Source organism: Drosophila novamexicana, unplaced genomic scaffold, assembly GCF_003285875.2.
Source record: "Drosophila novamexicana strain 15010-1031.04,08,12 unplaced genomic scaffold, DnovRS2.1 tig00000739-arrow-arrow-pilon, whole genome shotgun sequence".
NCBI classification, from domain to species: domain Eukaryota; kingdom Metazoa; phylum Arthropoda; class Insecta; order Diptera; family Drosophilidae; genus Drosophila; species Drosophila novamexicana.
The window spans coordinates 179,313-205,322 of record NW_020824819.1 but is presented as its reverse complement, the minus strand read 5'-3'; the positions used below and the strand labels follow the sequence as shown (position 1 = coordinate 205,322).

General features: G+C 38.3%; 1 protein-coding gene across 2 annotated transcripts in view; it reads left to right on the top strand.

Annotated features, from left to right (window-relative positions):
* Nucleotides 1–24,520, top strand: part of LOC115763534 — a 39,280-nt gene extending 14,760 nt beyond the window's left edge. For both annotated transcript variants that reach the window (XM_030706149.1, XM_030706150.1), the window contains exons 3-6: nucleotides 11,435–11,601; nucleotides 19,834–19,970; nucleotides 21,619–21,795; nucleotides 22,434–24,520. In XM_030706149.1, coding sequence (XP_030562009.1) covers nucleotides 11,435–11,601; nucleotides 19,834–19,970; nucleotides 21,619–21,795; nucleotides 22,434–22,546 — 594 coding nt within the window. In that variant the 3' untranslated portion in view covers nucleotides 22,547–24,520. The remainder of the gene's footprint in view (nucleotides 1–11,434; nucleotides 11,602–19,833; nucleotides 19,971–21,618; nucleotides 21,796–22,433) is intronic.
* Nucleotides 24,521–26,010: the final 1,490 nt, after the last annotated feature.

The following is a 26,010-nucleotide window of genomic DNA, read 5'->3' as shown; positions in this document are numbered from 1 at the left end:
GCGTCAATCATTGCATACTTATTATTAAAACCTAGAAACGCTTTATGACAACCCTCCGCTTACCATTCTTTAAATGACTTTAATTATTTATGATTAATGTTTTCCATGGTATATATGAAAACCCTTTAGACTCGTAGTGCGTCTGTATAGTGGTTATACCCTGTTTTTTGCAAGTGCCTTGTGAGCTTAGCGCAAACAAAGGATCGTGTTCAAGGCGCATACATACCCAAGTAAACAAATAGATACAAATGACACGCGTATGCAGCTCTAGATGGGATATTGCGTTCCAGAACAGACTCGTATCACTTTCAGTACGACTAGAAGGTAAATGCGCAGTAGCCAGCGAACTGCCCTATTTGATAGTTGATTGTCAGTCAGCTTGATTGATAATGTAAGCTAAGTAGCCCAATAGTAAGGGACAAATGGTCGTGCCTTGCCCCATTGTTGTTATCGCCTGCTATTGAGTGTGATATCTCAGCTCATTCTGCGGCCCCGTGACATGGAAATGTAAGCAGCCAACAATCACTACGAGGTCAGTCAGACAACCGCAAGTCAAGCTATCAGCCAGACGCCGAACAAGCATCTTATCGATTTCAGGCTTACGACTCTTTGCTCTTATTTTCCCAAAGTGCCAAATGGATGCTGTAATCGTCGGTAAGATAAAACTTAAGCCTCTGTTGCTTGAACGTATAAAACAAAGGGGTAGGGTTGATAGATGAGTTTTGCCGTAAGTGGCGCAAAGTAAACCTCGAAACCTCACTAAAAGCTGCATTAGGAATATGCGTTTAATTTGCTTTAACTGTGTGTCCAAACTTAAATCTTTAAAGTAAGGAAAAGTTGCCGCACATCACTTAAAGCTTAAAGGAATTGAAGTTGACTTATGAAAATTATATATATATTTTGTGTAGTTAAAGATCGAATCAGAATTTTGTCAAATGAATCGTTGATTAGAAAACAAATCTGCTATATAATTAAAATAATTATACAATCATACTTTTATTTTGTTGCATGCGTAAAGATTAAGTAAAATCCCTATTCCCTTTAAATAAAGTTATGTTTTGCACAGAGTCCACAGAGCGGACTGCTTATGATGTATACATAATTGCCAATTGGCCTATACCTAATGACCTTCAGTGGCATTGTGTGGCTTAGTATTACACGATGTGCTGGGAGAGCACATGAAACCCAACTGCTGGACACTTGGTCCCCAGCCTTTTGTTATTGCTCGCACAGTTGTTCAATGGACACACACATGACACGCACACACGCACACACAGCATGGCACACCCACTGAAAACTTGGACACTTGCAATTGCCAGCGTGTGTCCAATTGCACTTTGTATTGTTGCAGTTGCAGTTGCTGTTGTTGTTGCTGTTGCTGTTGCTGTTGTCGTCGTTGCGTTTGAGCAGCTCTGCGGCTTTGCGTGGGCAATTATGAGGGCCTTTAGTGTTCGATGTGAAGGCCGCCTGCCAGTTGGTTGAATAGGCAGTTAGTCAGTTGACTAGTTGGTTGCTTCCGGCCTGCAGCCTGCTGCCAGTTCTCGGTTGGCAGTTCGATTGTAATTATGCCATAGATGAACTTGTTGGCTAATGCCTTTTGCCTTAACCCTGCCAACTTTGTGTAAGTGCGCTTCTATGTATGTGTGTGCGCCAGGCCGACCATATCAACAGATGTGAAAAGCGCATTAGCACAAACTTTTATCAGCTGCTTGCCACTCACATTCTCCTCTTACCCCTAAATGTTTCACATTATTTATGTTCAAGCCATGCGCAGGAACATTTGCCCCAGCTCTCGGATATTGCACTTGGACAATGCCACGTGCTGCTGCTGTTGCAGCAACTACCACATACTTGTATACCTCAAAACGCTTTCTACTTTATTTCCACATGTTGGTTCTTGGCTGGAATAAGTAACGTAGCCATATTTTAGAACATAACACCGAAAGATTGATTTTTAAATCGACCACCCACCACCAAAAAGATGGGAAAACATTTCATGGCTATTTTTCTTTTCGATCCGATTGAAGTGAAAGTTTAAAGCTGTTTTAAGAATATCATTAGAGAATCGGAAAGCGTATATTATGTGAAAAAGTTAAATTTGTAAAAAAAAATTGGGTCTGGGCAATTACTGCTTGAACATAATATATGAGTATGTAAAAATGGGGGAATTTATGGGAAATAGCCATTTTATTCTTGGCAAGTTACCCAAAAACACAATTCCAGTTGCCATAAATTTTTCCTAATTTTATAATCTAAATTCTCATCAATTTGAGCAAAGAACAAACATTTGCTTAATATTATTATTTATGGTGTTCAATGGTACTCTGTTTTGGCTGACCTCTAGGTATTACTTTAAAATAATAATATAGAGTTTAATTTTGTGGCAATCTGTCAACTGTTTCAGCTTTATCTACGTTATTTAACATACAAAAAAGAATCATGTTAATGGAGAACATTTATCACAATACAGTTCACACATAAAAAGTGAAATGGAAATGAAAGAGTAAATGGGAACGTGACGAAATAAAAGCAGCGCCAGTGTTCACTAATACTTTGTAGGCGGCGTAGTTCGTTGTGTTTTGTAGTGTGCATTGGCCCTGAGGGGCTAAAATAGGCGTGCAAAAAGCATTGTGAATGCATCTAAACCACTTGCCATGTGCCCGCCGCAAACTAAATCCACCCACAATCCCCACCCAAGTACTCATCCACATCCTTATCTACTTCATTACAAATGCAAGGCAGTCCTTTGTCTCGTGTTGCACCGCGTCGTGCTTTGTATTGCAATTTTAATTTCCGCTTTCACTTTGCCTAGATTCACTTTTTGTCTGCCCCGCCATCTTGTTCAACGTCCCGCTATCTGCTCCGCTCTCCCGCTCACCCGTCCCTGTCTGGCAACTGGCATTGCTCATGTATTTGCTGTTTTACACTTTAGGACGAGTGAGTTTTCTTTTGGCCACACAAGCACACATGCAGTTTTCCTCTTTTCTTTTCGCCATCCATTTTCCCTTTTGCTTTGCATAGAAAAAAGGAACAAGCGCCGGCAGCTGTTTTTCAATTTTCCGCTTCAACTGTTGAAGCAAATGTTGAGCAACTTATGTAGTTCTTGTTGCTTTTCCTATACCCTCGAAAAGGCATTATAATTTTGAGCAGAAATGTGTTATTTCAGACACCATAAAGTATGCTTAATCAGTATCAACAGGCAAATGGATATTGTCGTCCGTCCATTTGTGTGTTTCTATGGAAACTAGTTTCGCAGTCTTAAAGCTACTTCCATGAGAAGTTCCATCCTAATAAAGTAATTGATATATGCTGGAATCGGCCGGTTCATCTTCTATATAGCTACGATAGGAATGGAATGTAAGAATAACTTTTTTAGTTTTCTAGATATTTCTTATTAAGTTCTTTTCTCCATCATATTTTGACCCAACTCTGCAATAACGAGCTAAAATATTCTCTTAATATCTCTGCGAATTCGTATCAAATCCGAGCCAATTGTCTAAAAGGGTATCTCATCTACGGCGTGCCGATTATAGCCATTCTTTCTTCTTGTAACTGTTGTTGTCCTTGCAGTTGTATAGAAAAAAACAAAACAATGGCGCATGAATATGCAAGCCGCAGCTTCTACAACACGTAAATCTCTTTTAGCTGCTGTTTTCCATTATAGGAAAAATGCGTTGAGTACCAAAACTATTTGCGGTAGCTGTGTACATGGAATTGGACAGCGCTTGGAGAATTCAATTTGCGCGCAGCCCGTGTTTTTATGTTGGCCAGTTTTTTGGCCAAGCTTGTGTGCGACTCGCCTGGCTCTGTGAATGGCTGAATAGCTGCCAGTCAGGTAATTTCGGAAATGTGCTCGCAGGAGGATTTCGGTTTTTTTCTTTTCCTAGTTTGGGGTCCGGCTTGTCTTTTGGCTTAACGCTGTTCTTTTAGGGGCTGAGCAGTCCCTTTTTATGCGAACCGCAGTCGTTTACATTGGGGATTTGCATGTGTGTGTTGCCTGCTACTTTGTGCGAGTCTCTCTGTGTGTGTGTGTGTGTGTTTGTGTCTTTATCTCAGCTGAGATTTAAGCTACATATAAAATTTATGCGTGTGTGGCTTACATCTGTGCGCGTCCATATGTGCGTGTGTTTACGACTGTTTTTTTCAAGGTTAGTCCACAGCTTGCGCTATACCCTAATGTTATTTACAAGTAGGGTTGAGAATTCGAAAAATAAATAAAAATATAAGTTATAGAGCGTTTGTCGTGAATTCATATATTAATTATTTTACATCACAGTCTTAGTTGACAATACAGTTCGGTTTCATATTCATCAGAAATCCCAGGTATTCTTTTTTTTTTTTTTTATTATGAAAATCTTTATTATATTAACAGATAATATGAGTTTTTAAACATGTACATGCTTCAAAATTTGCATTTAACAATGTTTGTTTCTTAGTTTATTTTCTCCTGCTCTACATAATGTTAAGGCTAAGCTGTCTTCTTAAGAATTGTTTTTAATTGTTTTGTAAAAGACCGAAGTGTCTTTTCTTCAGTCTATTTATAGGAATAGATCCGACAAGGGCTTGTGCAGATCTGTTTTGGTGGTTTATCAGTCTTTCGTTATAGCGACTGGAGTAGAAAGAGATCTGATCTTCTATTAGCGTAATATTCAGATCTCTGTGAAGGGTCAGATTACTGACATACCAGCTGCAGCCAGTTATTAGGCGTAAAGCTTTATTTTGGATTGTCTGGAAACGTCTTCTGTTTGATTTGGCAGCTGTGCCCCAAATCTGGATGCCATATCTCCAAGTTGGCGCAATGATTTGCTGGTAGATTTGAGTTTTGCACCGTAATGGAAGCTTACTTCTTCGGTTCAACATCCAGTGAAGTTTGTCTCTCTTCAGATAACAGGTTGTCGCAGCTTTTTCAAAATGTTCTCGATAAGTAAGTCGTTGGTCGAGGGTGATGCCCAGATATCTGGCCGAGGATGCTTGTGGAATTGGTTGCATGTTGAGCGAAACTGGTGGAGTTCGTTTACGTCGTAATGTGAAACAGACATTAATCGATTTGCTGGTGTTAATTCCCATGTTCCACTTCTTGGCCCAATTACCAAATTCATCGAGGTATCGCTGAATACCTGTTGTTGCTTCACTTTCTGATGTGTTTGAGTTTAAAACACAGACATCACCGGCGTAAGAAGCCAGTAACATGCCAGAATTATTAATTTGTGGGATGTCGGCTGAAAATATTGTATATAGAATAGGAGCGAGAACGCTGCCTTGTGGGACTCCAGCAAGTATTGGGTTGATTGGCGATTGACTATCCTGGACTTGTACCAGGAACTTTCTATTTTCCATAAATGATTTTAGTAGTTTAAACATATTAGCTGGGGTGGCTTGCTTAATTTTGGCTAGTAATCCTGGATGCCAAACACGGTCGAATGCCTGTTGTATATCCAGAAATACTCCGTTGCAATATTCTCCTTTATCAAACGCTTGAAGAATGTGATCAGTTACCCGATGCACTTGTTCTATTGTGCTATGACCAACGCGGAACCCGAATTGATGTTCGGGAATCGTTTTATGTTGGTTTAAGTGATCAAGTAGCCGCGGAGCAATAAGTCTTTCGAAGACTTTGGAGATGGAGGGTAAAAGGCTTATAGGTCGATATGAGTCGGTATTTCTTTCAGGTTTTCCAGGTTTCAGTATCATTGTTATTCTTGCGACTTTCCAATGCGTGGGGAAGTGTTGCAATCTTAAGCATGCATTAAATATTATCGTGAGCATAAGAATTGCTCGTTTTGGAAGGACTTTCAGTACTGTATTATTTATAAGATCAAGACCTGGGGCTTTCTTGTTTTTAAGCTTTCGGATTGTTTTGCTGACCTCTTCTAGACGGATGGCTTTGATTGGTAGACACGTTAGTAACGGAGTTGAAAGAATTGCCTCGGTGTTTTCTTTATCAGCTGTTGTGGCTGTGTCCAGTGGCGTAAATCGCTCGGCTAGGTGCTCCGCAAAAGTTGTCGCCTGTTCTTCAAATGATTTGCACCATTCTCCAGAGTTATTAAGCAGGGGAATTACTTGCTGTGGTTGCCGTTTGATAGTTTTTGTAAATTTCCATATCGAGTAGTGGGAGTCAGCGGTGTAGTCCAAGTTCGCCAGCAATGTATCAAAATGCTTGTTGCGGAGAAGTTGTAAGGCTTCACGAAGCTCGCTGGCAGCTCTTCGCCAAAGCATTTTGTCTTCGGGATGGTGGGTCCGAAGGTAGCGCCTTCTTAATAATCTCTTGATGGCTAAAAGGTTTGCTATTTCGGGGGAAGAGCGACGTGCTGGTCGATTAAAACGTGATTCAGAGTTGCTACCGTTATTGTTTGCTTCTTCGGCTGCTTGCAACACCTTACTAGTAAAGAGATCAACCGCATGATCTATGTCGTCCCCGGTGTTTATATCCAAATTGAGATGGATGGACCTATTTAGTGAGTTTCTGAATGCTGCGATATTGGCATTTCTGGTTAGGAGCCGCGAGTTCGTTGTCATCTCAGTTCCTTCGGAGTCTAAGTCAATGACCAATGCAAGATGGTCAGACTCCAGGTCCCAACTATCGTATATTCTAAGCATTGCGTGGGGTACGCCTTTGTATATTGCAAAATCGATATATGAGGGCGTGGCATCTAATCTGCTGGGGTAGCAAGTGGGGGCGCCTGTTGCAAGGATATCAGCCTGATGCGTTTGGAGAGTGCAGGCAAGCTCCCTTCCCCGTGCGTTGACGGATCTCGAGCCCCATAGAGGGTGTTTGGAGTTCCAATCGCCTGCTACAATATATTTGCTGTTGTTCATGCAGGTGAGCAGGTCAGAAAAATCGTCGCTCCGCCAGGTGAATCTGGGGGGACAGTAGATCGCACCAAACGTGATTTCGCCAAGATCTGTGTTGACTTTGACAAGTGAGAGCTGGACTCGCTCTGTGGCGATTGGCTCGAGAGGAAAGTGCCTAATATTTCTTCGTATTATAACAGCTGCTCCTCCTGCTCCTCTGTCATTAGAATGAATGGCTGTGTATACACAGAATCCATTTAGTTGGATAGGTCTTCTGCTAGTTGTTTTTATTTCACAAATTAGGGCTATGTCGATCTTGTTGTCTGTGATGAAATTACATAGCTCTAGCATTTTGCCAGTCAGACCCCTGGCGTTCCACACTAGTGTTTTGAGCTTCATTTTTGGTTGGCCGAGATAAGTAGAGCCATTATTTGGCTCTGCATCTCAAATAGTTTATTTTGCTGCTCGAAGAATTTATTAAAGTTTTCTTGCATCACTTTAATCATTTGCTCAAATTTCGTCTCATGAGCCGCTTCGTTCTCCCACTGGGAAAAGGTGAAAGGCGATTGAGCTTGGTTATTTTGCGGCTGTTGTCGCAAATGTACTCGCTGGGTTGTGTGCCCTTGGTGTTGTTGTTGGTAGTTATGTGTATCACTATTAAAATGATTGGTAGCATTAAGTGGAGCCTGCCTTTTGGGATCTCTGTTTGCATGACTACGTGCCATGTCTGCATAGGAGATTCCAGTTGCTTTTACGTAAGGGGATGGCGCCAAAGCAGTATATGTGCTCGAGGGTCCTGCACTCTTTGTAGGTTTTTTCTTAGGCTGTGTTCGTTGCAAATATTGTTTGAATTTTTCGCAGCCCTTGAAGTTGGCCGGATGATCACCCCCACACAGGGCACAAGTGGCTGGAGTATTTTTTGGACGTGTGCAATCGGACGTTTTATGTTCTTCGCCACAGACGACGCAAATGTATTCTCGATGGCAATATTTGGATGTGTGACCGTAATCCTGGCAGCGATGGCATTGAGTTATTTCGGAAGATTTCCTTGCGACCTCGATGTTTACTCTCTGTCTGCAGAAAAGTTTGGACCCAAGAACATTTTTGTTATTTTCTTTGGGGACTAGACCTATGAAAAACATGTTCATAGGATTGCCTGTCTTCCTTGATTTGGGGTTGTAGATGTTTAAAGCTTGATGGCCCAATTTTTTTAGTTGGTCCTCAATCTGTGTCTTAGATGTGCAGGGGGATAGTCCTAGAATAACCACCTTATAAGGCTTGTCCTCTTTTAATTGGTACGAATGAAACTCAATTTTATATGCGTTTAGCTGACGGACAGTTGCTCGATAGCTTTCAGAATCTTTGGCGTAAATTCTTGTTATTCCTCCCATCGAGGATTTGACTTCAATGTTGTCCAAATCGCAAGCTTCTTCTATACAGATTAAAAGCTCTTGAAGATTGACTGCGTCCTGAATGACAATAGGTGGCGGCTTCGAGGTTTTTTTGGCTGTGTGTCCAGGAGTGTTATTGTTAGACTGTGATCCGGCAGTTAACCGTGCGCGGGCAGCAGCGGCACTGGTACTGGGTAGCTCACTTTCGAGGATATGGTTTTGAGGTGGAACAAGACCAGGAAATAACTCATCTAGATCCATATCAGGAGTTTCATCTTCTGCTAGAATGGCGAATGGGTTACCTTCTAAAGGATTATTGTCGATTAGTGCCGAGTTGTTGGCGGCGGTAGCATTGGTGGCATTGATGGTGTTATTATTGTTTGTAGCTGTTTTTTTATGTTTAAAGCTGGAGAGTTGGGCAGCTTGCGTTTTTTTTGCTGTATTAGCAAGTGGCGCGGTGACGGATTGGTCGGTTGTTCATTAATAGAGCCGTTATCAGCAGTGGGCTGATCCGCATTGCCCTCTGGCAATTGGGGAAAATTATTATTATGGTTAGTCATAATGTTTGCAAATTCGCGATTTGAATCAGTCATTTTAAATATGCTTGAAGTAAGTTTTATGTGATTGCGATTGTTTTCCATTTAAAATTTGCTTCGAAAATTCCTCGGGCCTTTTCTGCAGAATTTCGCAGAGCGGGCCCACGTATTTTGTTTGTATACGCACAACGAAATTAACTTTTTTGTAGTAGAAAGACCGACACAAAAGAGCGATTCCGATGTCTGGCGCCGTTTCTCCGCGCGAAACTTGCGCGCGAGCAATAGAATAACGGTGAAATTTAAAGAGAAAAAAAAAAAAAAAAAAACAACGTTTTTTGTGCGCGGCGATCGAACAGAGCTGCACGTCTGCACGCTTTGAAAGCTAGATCGCGAATGTACAGGTATTCAAATTTAAGACCACAACAAACAGTCACACGCTTGAATTTTTGAGAAACCTTTATTGTTGTCAAAGTTCGTGCCATTTCATAGAAAGGCTATCTTTTTCCAAGAAACTGCTCTTCATTAATTTTGTGTGCATATAAAAAGCTTGGTGGATCCTCTTTAAAGGGTATTCTTCACAGAAATACACACTACTGCAGGCTCTGAAACGAAACAGACTTGCTTGACATGAGACGCGTACTTCGTTAAGGCAGCTTTTGGGCAATTAGAGCCTCAGCTTTGCCAAATGTCAACAGTCAAGGGAAACGCCCAATATGAGAACCAATAAAATGTTGCACAGCCACCAGCAACAGCAACAGCAGCTGCTGGCCCAACAACATTTTGCCAATGATTGACTACAAAGCAATGGCCGTGCCACGCCCCTACCGCATACACAGGCGAATGCCTTCATTGTGCCTAGTTGGCGAAAGTTCTACGCCTAGAATATTTCATAGAACTTGGTACTTTTAATAAGCAATTTGCTTAAGTGCTGCCGCCTGTGCAACGCTTCCCTCTGCCACCCCTCTGGCATGCCTTCATGCCATTGTCAATATGACTAATCATGCATATATTTCATAGCGAGATATAAGGCCCTTGCCCCGTAATCTGCCTGTCTCTCCCTCTCTCTCTCTCTCTGTTTGCCCTCTGACAACCGCACAGCTGTCAGCTCAAATTGAGTCAAGCCACAAAATTCACTTTGCATTCGCCGGCGGCGTCAGCCGTTGGAGGATTATTAAAATTACGCATACGCCGCGTTTTAAATGAAGTGCCTGCCGCTGCGGGAGGAAGAGATAGCAGGAAGGTATATTTTTGGGCCAATGCTGTTGATGTGTTGTTGTAGTTGTTGTTGTTGTCGTTGCGTGGAGAGTCAGTCATAAATATTTGAGCGCGTTGCTGGCTCATTTGCGAGTGGGCGTGGCGCACATGCTCACGCTTTGCCCACGTCGATTTGTACGAAATATATTTGCGGAATTAATCTCTTGTTTGGCTAAAAATACTCACAAGCGGCAAAACAAATTGCTAAAGGCGAACACCAACAAAAAATGATTAAAATGAGATAAACTTACGAAAATGTTTTTATAGTTTTATGTCGTTGAAGAGATAAATTCTATTTCTACAGACATATACCACTGAAACAAAGTGTAAATTGAATTGAATGAGTAGTTTATTTAAATGTTTTAATATGGCTTAAGAGTTAACATAATGCCTAGATTTGGGGATTATATGAAGTAAAAGTGAGCATGAAGGACAACTTAAATAAATGTTGTAAAGAAAAGACAGCTGGACTTAAGATTTGTAAACTGAAGATATGAGGTAAGGACTTACTTGAATGTCATTTTAGTGACCATGAAGAATAATCAAATATTTTTGTAGTGCTACGACTGATGTCAAAAAATGGTGGGGACTGTTGTAAATATAAGTTCACATGCAGGGCAACAAAAAGACATAAAATGTAGTTGTAAAAGCGACAGTAAACTTTTTATTGGGGAGTCTTTTTAAGTTATATGTACAAAGAGACAACAACTAACATTAGAGTAACAAAGTGGGAACCTCATAATAGAGAGGACATAGGCTATTTAAATATGAGTAAGAATCATACCCTGAGCGACGACTCCTAGGAAAGAATTAAAATTCCAGCAAAATGAGAATAGATAACAAATAATATTTATTAGAACAAAGGCAAGCCTATTATCAGTGAAGGCAAAATGTATTTTATATATAGACCATAAGATAAGTGCTTGCCTAGCCAAAACTAAGCTTTGGCTGTATAAATATTATTACTTTCTCATTGCATTTCAATGGCTTAATTTAATGAGCATAATTATGTTTGTTCGTAAAAACACCCTCCGGCGGTAGGGAAATAAACAAAAGACGATCTATGGAAGGAGCTACATCCTTTCGTTTTAACGGCTTTGCATTGTTGGGCATTTTAATTTTTATGAGTCCGATTTGGCCAGCGGCTAGAAAATTAGGCTCGATTGCTCGATTTATTTGCCTCAACCGCCCCCCGCTAGCTAGCAAATGAGCCGTAAAAGGGAAACAACAAAAACTACATCAACGACAGCGGCTCGTTCCAGAAAATAGGCCAAAAATATTGTTGCGCCTGCGGTTCTGTATATTGAGGATATTTTTGCTGCTGCTGCATAAATTAAACTGTATAATGTGCAATTTGAACGGGTCAATAGAGGACTTGGCATAAATTAAGTATGAACTTTGTATTAAAGCGCTTCTGACCCGATGCTGGCATAAATTAAATCATTTGCCTTGCACTTGCAGCTCATCGTGGAGATCAACAGCCATGTGGCGCTCTTCCGCGACATGCTGATACATGTCGGCCAGGCCAAGGACTGCCCCGAGCTGCGCGAAAAGATACGCAAGCTGCGACGCACCTGTGTGGAGGCATTCAAGCACACGGCACAGATACTTATGCCACAGGTCAAGAGGTAAGCAAAGAACCATCATAGACTTATCAGACCATGCCAACCCGACCTCATTCCATTGTAGACCCAAGTAACACGCATCGCATTAGCATAAACATAAACATCAACATGTGTGTGACATTTTACGGCTAACATTTCAATACCCTCTGGTAAAAAAAAATGGTGTAAAAGGGTATTTTATTTAGTATATCACGCACTCGATCTGCACAGCTCAGTATTAAATATGAGGTTTATTTAAATATTTGAATTTATTCGCTGATATATTTTATCAGCAACAAAACATATCTTAAGAGTCATTATAGGTTCATCTAGATTAAAAAAAAAAAGTTTAATTTTATATTTATATTGATGTGTGCTTGCAGGGTATCTTCCAATCGAGCTTATTTACATTCATGTTATATTTTGTTGAAAAAGCTTTTAAAGTCGTACATTTTATGAAAATGTATGCAAATTTAATTGCAGTCAAATTTACAAGAGGGACAACCCACGGAAAGGTACCCGTATATGCAAAAGGGATAACATAAATAACAATTTGTCGCTGTTGGCATCCCTCTGGCAGGCTGTCGCAGTCCCATACTAATTTCGACTCCGACTGTGAGTCAGCTCTTGAGTTCCTGAAATGAGTTAGTACCGGTTGGCGTTTGAGTTTGAAATTCAATTTCGGATGCTGCATAATTTAGCAGCATGTGTTTTGCCGGGTTTGGGTTCAACTTTTTGGACAGTTGCCGTGGGCCACGGACACAGAGTAAAAAGTTAATAACATTTTGTTTACAACGAGCTGCGGGCACAACAGAACACGCATGCAATTTCTTTCATTAAAGCTGTTGATGAAAAAACCGTATGTGTGGGGCTGAGTGTGTGGGAGTATGTAGTCCCTTTGCTTGGGGAATGAGCAAGCAGTTATACAAATAGCATTCGAACCAAACAACAAAGCAATAAAAGAAAATATATGGCTTGAAGCATTTGCTTAACATTTATTGGAAAGAGAACTTGCAAAACTCAATCAGATCTTAAATTCGTTTCCTTGCCAAAAACTCTTAAGGAACTGCGATAAGGCGCTTAAACCGCTTGAGTGTTACATTAGGTCCACAAAGTGTATTGTAAATTGTTTGGGCGACTAGCAGCTCCAGAACCTTAAGAGTCAGCAGTATAGAATAGCTCCTGAATATATCTGTAAGCAGCTTATATTTCAATTTTAATAAAGAACTCTTTCCGCTATAACCAGTGAAGGCATTTAGAATTTTGGCAGCTAAGCCCCTCATATACACTCAACGCAGGTTCTCAAGTTATTGATTTATGCTGTCGTTGAAGCATAAATTGTTACAAAATGAATTCCCATGTGGCTGTCACACATGCGCCATTATCACACCCTGCCTAAACTTCAAAACTCAAGACTGGCTGAAAAGAAGAAAAAAAGCCAACTTTTTAACAAACAACTTGAGCGAAATTTCATACACAATACATAAAGCATTTTTTGTTGTCTTTTCTTTTTGTAATTTCAGTCACAAACACAATAGAACAGACTGTCAATCGTGTGTGTGAACGAGAGAACGCGAGAGGGTTAGGGTGTGGGTGTGTTGGGGTGTCTGCTATTTGCTTTTTAAGAACACCCTATGACAGTGTGATTTATTATGGAGCAGACGCTTTAAATGTCACTGCAGCACAGCAGAAATGTCAATCCTTAAAAAACGAGCATTTGTACTTGTTATTGTAATTTTTGTATATGTAAAACAAGCAGACAAAAATCGCCCGACTGTGCAGTACTCTGTTCATAGAGAAATTATACTTGAATGGTCACCTTTTTGGATAAGCGGCTGTTAAAGGAAAAAATATTAGTGGACATAGGAGGATATATTGTATATACCAAAAATAGGGCTCCAGCTTTAATAATGTCTATAGGAGCATAAGAAACATTGCAAAAGAAAAACAAATATACTCTTTTGTCCTTTGGTAACTTGAGCTTAAAAAGTGCAGGGACCAACAAAAAATCAACTTTCGGCAGTTGAAATTGATGATTGTCTCTGGCTATAAGCCAAGCGAAATAATAACAATAGCAAAGGCAACAAATACAAAGAAAAAAAACGCCATTAAAGCTGGCACAAGATATTTCAATTAGTTTTTGGCTTTAAATTGGCAAAAATGTAGAGGAAAGACTCGACCAGCAGCAGCCTCCCGTCGAGCTACCCAGCGGCGCACTCGGCGTATGAGTGATGGCAATGAATTAGCGACAACAGCAGCAGCGACAGCGGCGACAGATCAAAGCGCCAAGCCAGAAAGTTAAATTGAATGTAAAAGTTCAATAAAGTAAAAAGTATTTGCTGCCGAAGCAAAGGGGATGGGGGCAGGGCGGAGAGCCGTGGGAGTGTGCGTTGGAAAAACTTTGAGCGAAACTTGACAATGACACAGACTAAACTTTCTGACAGTGTTTAGTTGTTGTTGTTATGTTTTGTAAACACATGCCGCACCATGTGAGGCAGCCAAAGTCACAAAAGCAAACAAAAGAGAAAAAAAACGTTGCACACATAAATTAAGTAGGTACTTTTCGTGTGTAACACATGCCGAAGCTGATATACTCTAACCAAACAAAAGAAGCTTTACTTAAAGAATTCTTAAGCTGATAATTTATTTATGTTTTTTATGTATGAAACTTGTAACTTGTAAAATTTCCCTTTTTAAAATACAAGCTCCTTTAACTTTGTCAAAATTTAACTAGTTTTCATGCATTTTTGTGCTTTGTTCTTCTACATATATTTTCACAAATCAAGCTTCCATCAAATTAAAATTTGAGGTCACGAATTCCTCATGCGCTTTGCCTATTTTCATATCTTATACATTATAAGCCTTTGCCCACATACTTGCATAGCATTAAGTCTCCAAGGCTTGAAAGTTATATGTAAGTTTTCCTATTTATGCCAAACTTCAATAGGTATTACACGGCATAGCGAATGCCCGTGAGCAAACAGTCTGAGCAAGTTATAATACCGTTCAGCCAGGTAGGCAAAAAGAAAAGTTTGCTTTCACCCTAAGTAGCCCACGCAGTTAGCTTGATGCAGCAGCAGATATTACATTCCACATTCCAGCGCCTTCCGCTAGCTACTCGCATCTTCCGCCAGCTTCCGGCACCTGGCCCCGCTGCTCCTTCCACCTGCCTGAGCAGACAGCACTTTGGCCAACTGCTTAAGCGACTGATAGTTGTTTGCATGTTCGTTTGTTTGTTTGCTCGGCCGTACACAAACACATTTCTCGACATACAACGCTGCGTATACGTGTTCCCGTTCGTCCAACTGTTGTTCTACTGCGCTCATTTCACATACTGTATTTGCCCCTGTACTTGTTGTTGCTGTTGTGTATTTGTATATTCGTGTTTGCCTAACAGTTATGTGCAGCAGCTGTTTGTTGTTGCTAAATTACTGTCGCTGGCTGACTTTGTTTTAACTGTTATCGTTGGGACCTGTTTTGACAGCCAGTTACTCATCAGAATGCCGAAGGCAAGCCATAGTCGTCATGTTGGCTTAAACGCATTTCCTCTGCAAATAATGTCCACAGATCGCCGTCATCTTTCTGTGTCCTTGACGACACGAAAACTGCAGTGCACACAAAACACAACAATGGGACTGACTGGTCAGGATCCCACAGGGCATATACCGAAGTCAATATCGAGTCTTGCAGACTGCATCGATGGCAAATGTCTGCCTGGCTACACATACATATTTCCTGGCACTGTTGCTAACTACCCTGTAGCCATAAGAATTGTGCAAAAAGGTAGTTAAGACAGTTGTTGCTCTTTAGATTATATATGTGTCTTCATGCTTGAACGTTGTATCTTGCTAGACTGTGCCAGATAAGCGCTTAAAAAATGTTATTCTGATCCCAAGTTTTCCAAGCTTGATCCAAATATCAAAAAGAGCAGGTATTCACCCAAACTAGCTAGATACATTTATTCTAATCCTCTGGAAAAAGAATATATTAACTGATTAATATTCAGAATATTTAACAAATTTATGATAACTAGAAAACTGTTTGCGACATGTAACATTTATGTTCACAATTCTCTCGAAACTCATCAAATGACTTTTTTTATCCCTTAATATTATTGAACACATCGGTAACCTCAAATATTTTTTTGCAAGTAAATATAGTATATAGTAATATATAGTAATATTTATTTTAATATTACTATAAATAAATATTAATCCTGATTGGATACATTAGATAACCAATACTGCTCTCTGCGTATATAGTGCTTATCTAAAGAACTTTGAAAAAGTGATCTAGCTAATATTTAAGACCTGTTTGTAGGATAACTCCCAGTCGAACACCCTTCGCTCGGCATCTCTTTCTGGGTTTTACAGCAATATTATTTGTTATTTCGACACTCGATGCCGGATTCTCTGGGCTCTGGGCGCTGCGGTCATGTTAGTGAGAATGGCGCTAAATTATTGAGAGTACGATTATTGAGTGGGGTCGTCACGTAGCCAGATTCTTTACACTTTTACGATTGCCGTAAACCACGAAGAGTTTTACAGCACGTCGCAGCTGCAGTTAATAACTTCGATTTGTCCGACAAGACGCATTGCCTTGAGAAATCGCACGTTAAACGCAGTTTACGAACGTCGCATTTCTCGCTCCCTCAATTCTCAGTTTCGCCTCACTCAACGCATAATTGTGCAATTTTTGTTGGAAAGCTCGTTTTTGCCGTTTGCCATTTTCTTTGGCGCTTGCGACCCAAAAGAAAACACATCTTGAGTTTGAAGCTAGCGCAGCACAATAAAAAATATTTCACTGTTATTCGCAATAAATGAAAGTTACGTCCAAACTGTAATCAACAGCAGCTGCTGACAGTCCCCGGCTCCGGCATCCATTTGGTTGCTGATTTTTTTTATTTCTCGCATTTTGGGTTTTTGTTTTCATTTTTTGGATGGTTTGCAGACTTAGCTCATTCCAGTCTTTTTGCTTTTTGCAAAAGTTGTTGTAATTTCTGGAACTTTTGCATACATTTTCTGTCGGATCCGGCAAGTTTTCATGAGTAAAACATAAAGTAGAAAGTAAGATGTATGTATACATTAACAAAATACCCAACAAGCAATTTATATTGGCGATCAGTCTGAAAGGGTATTCAATCTTCAATCTTAAAAGAAGTATATATATTTTCTTAAACTTATTATTGCGTTGTTCTTTTTGCTGTCAGTGAAAATGAGCCGCGTTAATGTGTTTAGCAATAAGCACCAGACAAAGAAAGCAACAGAACTATAGAGAGAGAAGGAGATAAAAAGAGACAAGGCCAGAGCGATAGCTTTCAGTTCAAAGAAAGTAATAGAAAACCATAAAAATATGTCCTTGTCCCTCACTCAGCGCCATGAAGCTTGAGGAAAAAAATTGCTATGCATTAATTTAAACATTAATGTAAACATATTTTAAGCACATAAAACTGAAAGTTCTATTAATTCAATATGCTACACAATTACGAAATTATGGAAAGTTGCAGCAGAATTCAAGTCTGTTCCTTATGGTCGCGTATTATTTATAGAAAATTAAGAAATTAAGTGAATTTGTTAGAACATGGGTCATTAGTGAGCTCTCTTCCTGTCTACAGGAACAACCATTTATTTTTGAATCTTAAAAGCAAACTTTTTGGAGTAAAGATTATGGAGCATTATTATGTTGGTTTTTGAAATTGGGTTCGAGGTCGATTGAATTTAAGAAAAAACAAATGTATTCATTCCTAATAATGTAGAGATTTTGTGCCCATATTTCAATCAGCAATAGTTAATTTTACGAAAAGTTTAATACACTGCTCACATGAATTTGCAGATAAATAGTAAGCAAAAAAGTTTCATATAAGGTTTGCTCCCAATTTGCATTCAAGTTTCATTTATATATCATATGATATGTATGATAATGTGCAATTATTTGATTGCCATATAGTAGAGGAAGGAAGACAGACTTCTGTAAACACATTTCGTTAATAAAGTATTAAGTAAGTAAGGCTTTCATCCTCCAAATCTTATATAAATTCTTGAGAACCGCATAGCAGCCAGTCAGTCGGTCAATCAATTAGTCGGGACAAACAGTTTTATTCATAGAGATAAAAATATGATTAAAATCATATCGTTCTAATCAAGAATTCATTATTATCAATATACCCAGCTCCGTCTGCTATACTTGCCTTGCCTTGTACATAATTAACTTCGAATAAAGCGGGACACGCAATCAATTAAATGCTCTATTCACATAATTATCCCTCTTCAATGTGACACATGCCTTCCTCTCTCTCCTGGAGGGTTAAGCAACAGCATTTCTGTGTTCTTAGCCACACACCTTCAGCAATCTGTTATCAGGAATGAACCTTTGCATGGAGAACGAAACCAAATCGCAATCGCTTTAACTAGGTTCAGCTATTAACAGGCACACAAAGCGGCACACACACTAAGTGAGAGATGAACAGGGACACCCTAAGGCAAGATTAATTTGCAATTTATTTGCTTTAATAGCAAAAATGGGTGTTGACGTCGGCAGGGGGTGAGGATGTAAGGGCATGAAGATAGTTGTGCAGAGGACACGGCCACACTTTCCGTATTCACCGGTATTGTGGGTGGGTTCAGGATTTAGGGATTAGGGACTGAGCAGACGCCCGAACTGCTTGTCCGACAAGTTGGTAATTTGGGTAAAATATATTTTTCATTTCCAGCAATGTATTTATACCCTGTAACTATATAACTGGCCCAAGGAAGTTGCATAATTCATTCTACTAACCTATTATGCCATGGGCATGTGAAACTAACATGTAAATCATAGATCTTAAATATTATAATATATATTTATAAATATATGTGTAACATAATAATATAGAATACAAAAAAAAATTAAAATTTCATCATGGAACAGAGCTCAAATTATGGATACACCGATTTCTAATGCATATTTTAATATTTCTTGTTCTTAAGAGAAAGAAATGTTGAATGGAATTTATAAAAATAATTCCTGATAATTCCTAATATACTTAAATGAATTACTTATAGTCCAACATTTGTTTTTAATGTACTGCCGCAGGAAAATACAGGCACGGGGTATCTTTGCGACCAGCAAAATAATTCAATATAAATTGTTAGTTAGCATCTCCATTTGGAGTCTCCCTTTTCCTCGAAGTTTTGGCAATGCAAAAGCAATTTTACAAATTGAATTTATTTTCATGCTTCTGCAAATATGTTTATGGCAATTTATATCGTATTTATGTGTCGTCTGTCGCTTCATAATTGCTTTGCGAGCGTCACAGCTCAGAATTAATGCTGTGGATGCCCAACTAAGCACCAAATTATACAGCAGCTGTAAATTCTCAACATTACTTGAATTATGAGCATTTCAAGAAGCAATTCCACGTTATGCGCCATAGTTGATTTAAGCTAACGCTGCAGCATAATTGGGTTTTAAATGCCAAATAAACGATTCAAAACGATTATGTTCATAAAATTAAAATATTAGCCATTAAAAATGCATATTACTTGGGATTTGTGAGCGCTTTAAATGCAATTTGATTTGATACACTTATATCTCAAGAGTGCTTTCAAATTGAGAAATACACTCACTCAGATCTGCTTTTATTTGGAAACACTTTTAAGACTTCAATAGATTAAACTTTAAACTTAAAGCTAGAGTGTCTTGAAGCTCAAGGCTCCATTCAGTACATTTTAATTATTTGCAAATGTCAAAAACTGCAATTAGGCTTAAAAATGAGAGATCGTCTGTTCAACTAAAAATTAAAATATAGTTTAGCACGTGAAAGATTCCATCGTGCTGAATTGCTGTTGTCTCATGCCGCTCATGGAGCTCAAATCTGGATGCAGTGTCATTGCCACACAGACCCGCATAGTTTGTATTTTTATTTCTTACTTTTGTGGAAAATATTGACAAATATCTTGACAAACACACACTTAAATCAATTTCAATGCATATTTGGCTACCAGTATAAATATGATCAACTGTTGTGCTATGAGTCAGCTACTGACGATGGCCTTAGAACTGGGCCCCATGAATTTATTTGACCCAGTGAGTGACCGCCTATCCCAACACACATGACCCCAATAACAAAAATGTCATCAAATTCATATAAATTTCATTTCTCAATTTCCGCATGCAATTTGCCGTGCCACAAAACACATACATGCGCGCACATCCTAGCTATGAAAGTTGAAACACATAGATTTACCTTTTGCATATGCATTTACTTATATTTTTCAGCGCAATGGCCGAAGGCATACTCACCGACAATCCGCACCTGGTACTACTCTTCTACATGGCTCAGCTGTTTCTACGTGAGCTGGTGAAAAGCTACCGGCTCATACAAGTTGTGCCAATGGATATGTCTGGCTATTATGGTAAGCTGGCTTTAAAATGGGCTTTAAACTGGTGTGTATGTGCGCGTGAGTGTATGGGGGTGTGTCTGTGTGTGTGTTTGTGCTTTGTTTATTTGTCATTGCAATTCAGGACAAGCGCTGCAAGTGCTTAGCCATTGTTTGCCATTTGGCAGTTGAATTCCGCTTGACTGTACCAGCTTTGATTGCCAACATTCATTGGCCATGTTGAAGCACGAACGTGCGAGTGCAAAAGTTTTCCCTGCTCTTTGGTTTGGCCTTGACTGATTGGTTCGTCGGATCCCTGCTCGGGCTCCACTTCAATAATGCCAAAACGCAAATTGCTGACCATACATTTTTTAATTACCAGCCCCCGTTAAGCCCGCAACTGTCAACAGCGTAAAGGAAATGCAAATATTTACAATGCGAATTTCTGAGGCCAGAATCCTCGGCGGGGTCGTGGCTTTGTGGGTTTTTGGCTGCAGCCAGTTTATGGCAGCCAACGCATTCACATAGTGCCCAAAAATGCAGCATCGTGCAATGAAAATGTCATAAATAATGCAAAAACGAGGCCTTATGAAATAGAGTTTCTACTGTATGTGCATGTGGATGACACAAAAGGAGCAGGGCTTGCGAAGGGAACAGGCGTAATATTTAAAAATATATGCCCTCAGATTCAATGCAGGGTAGGGGAAGTTTAAAAATGTCCGATGCCAGCTAAAAGCTGCGGCTTACATAAATCAAAAATTGCAACTCCCGCAATATATGCGATACTTTTCATACGTATATTGCGTATACGTCGAGGTGAATAATAAAATAAATGGATTTCCGGCGTGGCATAAAACTCGACAATTTTTTAGATGTCGAATATTATTTTAATTACCCCAGCTGCATTTGCACTGATGAAGATTGATGGTAATCGAAAATTGATGGCGCATAGAACACGGGGCAAATATCGGCAAATATTATACACATATTGAACTCTTTAAAGGTTACAATTTGTTTTTTAAACACAAGTATTTTAATAAAAAGGCACAGTTACCTCTGTAAGTCTAAAGTTACCACCATTTAGCAAAAATGCTGATCAATGATATTTGATTCTTGATGCATAAATTAACATCGCCTATCCAACGATCATATTGGCAAATTGCTTCTAGCCTTCCTCACTTCGTATCAAAACTAGAGTGTTTGTGTAAAATTTAAAAACATTTTACTAATCTTAAAGAAATTCAAATTGATTCAAGACTACCTTTATAGAGGCGAATTTGATGGTCGCTTTATAAAAACAATGCTGTTGCCATGTTTTGAGTGCGGATGGCAAATAAAAACAAAGCTAATGAAGCAAAAAATAACAAAAAGACTCACACGCATACAAGCACACACAGAAGCCGGCAAGAAAATTGTTTGCATTAAAAAGAGGCAAATAAATACTGGTAAATGCCAATTTATTTATTTTTCATGGTATGCAGGCAAAGCCCGTGCAACATATAAAAAATGTATATAAAGAGAAAACTATTTTTTTTATTGGTTAAGTGCAAAAAGAGTGCACAACTAAAGGCAAATGGGTTGTCCAATTTGGGTTGTCTTTAATATGGCACACTCTCGCAGCTTGACTTTTGACGTAAACGCTTGAGCTGAAGCTTTATATTGATATTTTGCTTTCCTTTTGTAGAGAATCGTGCGGGCCCCTCAAATCTGGGCAATGTTATAAGCCAAATTCTGTTGTGCAAGCAAATTACGCCCGATTTCAATGAGGAGGAATTATGCAGCATAACAAAGGACTCGCAGGACATTGCCATGCTGCTATCCGAGTTGCAGGAGTATATGCCGCAGCACGAGGCATATTTGGGTGAGTTTACTGCGCAGTCGCCTCTGCACTTTGCACTTTCACATTTAGCCTGGGTCCAGCCGGAGGCCAAACGAAATTCTATTACACAGCAAAACGAGAACGAAGGGTTATATTCGGCACGACGAAGACTTAATACCCTTGCAGATCCAACCTTTTCATAATGCTTTGTCCGTATCTAAGAAGCACAGGAAAAATAGTCAATACCGAGTATGGTTAAGATATATTGAAAAACAAAAAAATGTTTCATACAAGAACCTACTTTTTGACCGATAGATCCTATGGCGGCTATATGATATAGTGGTCCGATCCAACTTATGTACTGCGTGCAACAGAAAGAGGGACTTTTGCAAAGTTACCTGACGATAGCTTTAAAGCTGTGAGACTAGTTCGCATATAAACAGACAGACGGATATGACTATATCGGCTCGGATATTGATACTGATCAAGAATATATATACTTTATGGGATCGAAGATGTCACCTTCTATGCGTTACAGATTACAAAATTATAATACCCTCTGCAAGGGTATAAAGCTTGCCAACTGCTATTTGAACTTATGTGTTCACATTTCAGTCACACATTCATTAATCAAACTCTGTATGTACATATGTGCGACTCTTTCATTCTGGCAATTACAGAACGCAATGCGGCGCTGGATACAAATACTCCTTGGCCGGCAAAACGACGCCAGAATTATATATGCAAGAACATGAGTCTACTATGCTGCATGTCTCGCCCAAATTATCTCTGAGAGGAGGCCGAAAGTGTTTAATCTTAAATGTTAAACACATACATAAGTATCACACATTCACACCCACACACACACACACACTACTTGTATCAATTACTAGTGTTTAAGTAAAGCCCATGAAAAGCTAAACACAGAAATTGTAGAGCCTAAGTGTAAAACCACTCAATTAGCATTGTAACCACAGGTCAACGGACTTTCCATACAAAACAAATTTAAACATAAAATTATATACAACAAATATATATATAAATAAATTTAGGGGAGTTGTGTATAATCAAAGTTAGTTATGCTGCATATACAATACATATTTAATGTAAAAGCTCTTGATTTTGGCATTCCGTATGCCTAAGAGCAAAGTTTATAGAAGCGTTATACCAAATTTGAAATCGCTGTTAAAAAAGTTTAAGTGGCATTAGCTGAAGGAATTCAGTTGAGCTTTATGCTGTAGGGATTCATTTATTGTATTTAAACACTTCGATTCAACCCAGCTTACAGCTAATGTCATTGCTACCTTAACATTTATCCAGCATATAACAAAGCAGTTAAGACTTTTTAGAGCTGTAAATTGTAGCAACTGTATAGAAGTTATTTATTATATACAAACACTATAAAACACATTTTTCAATATACATACCGTTGAGTTAACATTAAGATTAGACAAGACATTGAGTTAGGTTGGCAAGGCAAAAGGTTAGACGTAGTCTCCAATGATACTAGCAGGGTAATTAAATTAAAAGCCCGTACCAGACCTTGCCCTGGAACTGCAACTGCAACTGCTCCTGGGCATGGGTCTGGCACTGGGCCTGAGCATGTGTTAGAACAAAAAGCAATAAAATAAAATGTTATTAACTCACATACACACACACACACACACTCACTCTACACACTACAAGCATCAGTGAAAGCAAAAAAGTCCTTAGGTTTCGATTAGTTTATTTTAAAGACAAAAACAACAAAGTTGAACTGTGCGCAGTACCTAAAATCAAGCAACAAGTGACCAATAAAAATTATAATTAAAAAGAACTTTTCAGTTTTTACAACTTTAAAATGTCAGTCCTTTAAGAATCATGTTAAATAGTATAACTATCAATTTTAATATTAAATATATATTCCAAAAGAAATGCACGACTATTAAAACGCACTTAGTCATTATAACATGTAATTCGACATATATAAATTTCAACATAGTTTTCTATAGTAATGCTAACATATATTCCACATTATAATTACAATTTAATCGTGTAACGCACAATTTGAGTTTAAGCCAAACAAGCTTATTCAATGCGATGCCAAATAATATTAATTTAATTATTTATGCTTTTATGTTGCATTTGAAATGCATTCATTTAACACATACGCTGCATATTTTCGGTTAGATGATGTATTCACATACTTTTGTTATGTTTCATATACCCTGTATCACTAAAGGAAATTAAAGGGAGTACCGTACACATGTATCGATGGAAAGGAAATACATAAGCGATCGTTAACCTTAATACTCACCGATTATTCAGTTTCTCTTTGACAAATGATTCCGACTAGGCAACGGTTAAAGCTGAATATTCATAACGATCTGATAATTGTCATTTGTATATTTAAGTATGAGACAATATAAGTCCAATTTTGATTACATATACCTATTTATATTATGACGCAACATTTTAAAGGCTATCCTTCTGTCAAGTACTCTCCACAAGAGACTTTTTTTTTGTTTTTTTAAACTTTTTTGTATCTCACGTTTATTGAATATTAATGTAAGGCACAGCACAGCACGGCAAATAATTTATTTAAATATTGCTAAGAGTCATTAAAGAATTTAAATCGATTTGCAGCACACACAAAATGAGATAATCAAATAATGTTGAGCATTGGACAATTGCTTGGGCCCACTTTCAATGAAAGCCAACCATGAAAGCGTGCGAATAAAATATTTAAGCTTCAATTTTAATTGTAAATTATTTGAACTCAACAAAAGATATACACAAAATAAAAAAAAAATAAATAAACAAAAATAAAATGTTTGCAAATGTAATTATTTTACTATTTAGTAAATATTCTATTGTAGACATGAATCAAACACCAAAATACAAATTTATGAGTATATTTATAGAAAAATTGATAGAAAGTTCATAATATTGGGAATTATAATTATTATTAGTCAACTCTTATATATGTACTTGTATGTACCTAAATATACATACAGTTATACATATATAAATATATATTTAGCACAGTGAAAATTGTTTTAATATACTATATTGCAAAAATGAATTCAAATAAATTAAATACACTAAATGTGATTGTTATATGATATTCATATACAAATTCAGTAAATGTTTGTTCATGTTATTTGCAACTAAAAATCTGATCAACTGATAAAACCAATGAATAGCAAATATTTAAAACACAAACCAAATACCAAAACTTGGGGTACCAATCAAATATGAATAAAGATATTTTTAGAGAAACTACACCCTATACCGACTTTTATTGCCACCTCAGAATTTAATATGCAACAGCAAAAAAGTTTCAGTTCGAGTTTTGGACAGCACTAAATTGCTGGCAACGTGTAACATAAAATTTATTACACTTCATAAAAGTGAGCGATTAACGTTTATGGATGTGATTCCATCACGAACCCACATACACACACACACACACACACGCAAATAGTCTAACTGCATATAAAATAAAAAGCTTAAAACCTCTCCAGTTACGTGCTGGGGCATTCGTGTTCGACTATAGATACGTCTTAATCAATCTTAAGCTTTTCCTATTCATGATGAAGGCAAAAATAACACCCCAACACTCTGTTTAATTTAAACGCTAAAACAGAACGGTGGCACCTTTTCAGGGCTCTAACTATTCGCATATGACACAAGCTGAATAAGACTTTTTGATTATTAGAAAAAATATTACAAATATAGAAAAGTTAAAAAGATTGTAGTGTTAACAAGTCAAAGAAGGAATAATTAGAGTATTAATGCTCAAGTATATTAAGACCTGATTACACCTGCAATTTATATTATTTATAGTTTATAGTATTACATAAGGGTTGCGAATGCCATATTCAATTATCTAAGGTGAATCTTTAATGGACTTTAATATTAAAGAAATTTAAAGCAAAATTGAGAGGAAATACTTGGAATTTAGGTTTCAAACTCCATTCGTTCACTTAACATAATGCGCTTTCATGTGCTTCCATGAGCTTTATTTTCTAATATCTGAACATGCTATTGAAAAGAAAATGAACTTAGCCGAAATTTTGTAACTTCTGCACCTAAACAAAATTAATCTTATGTTTATGAACTACTTTCAGTTAGTGTCATTGTAATTAAAGCCATTTTAGCTTTGAGTACTATACGCGCACATTTAACCCACCGGCCATGTGATTTGCATGGTCACGTAGGTATGGCGTTAGAAGCTGTATGTAAATTAGTTGTGAAAGTTGCCCCCACCGTCGC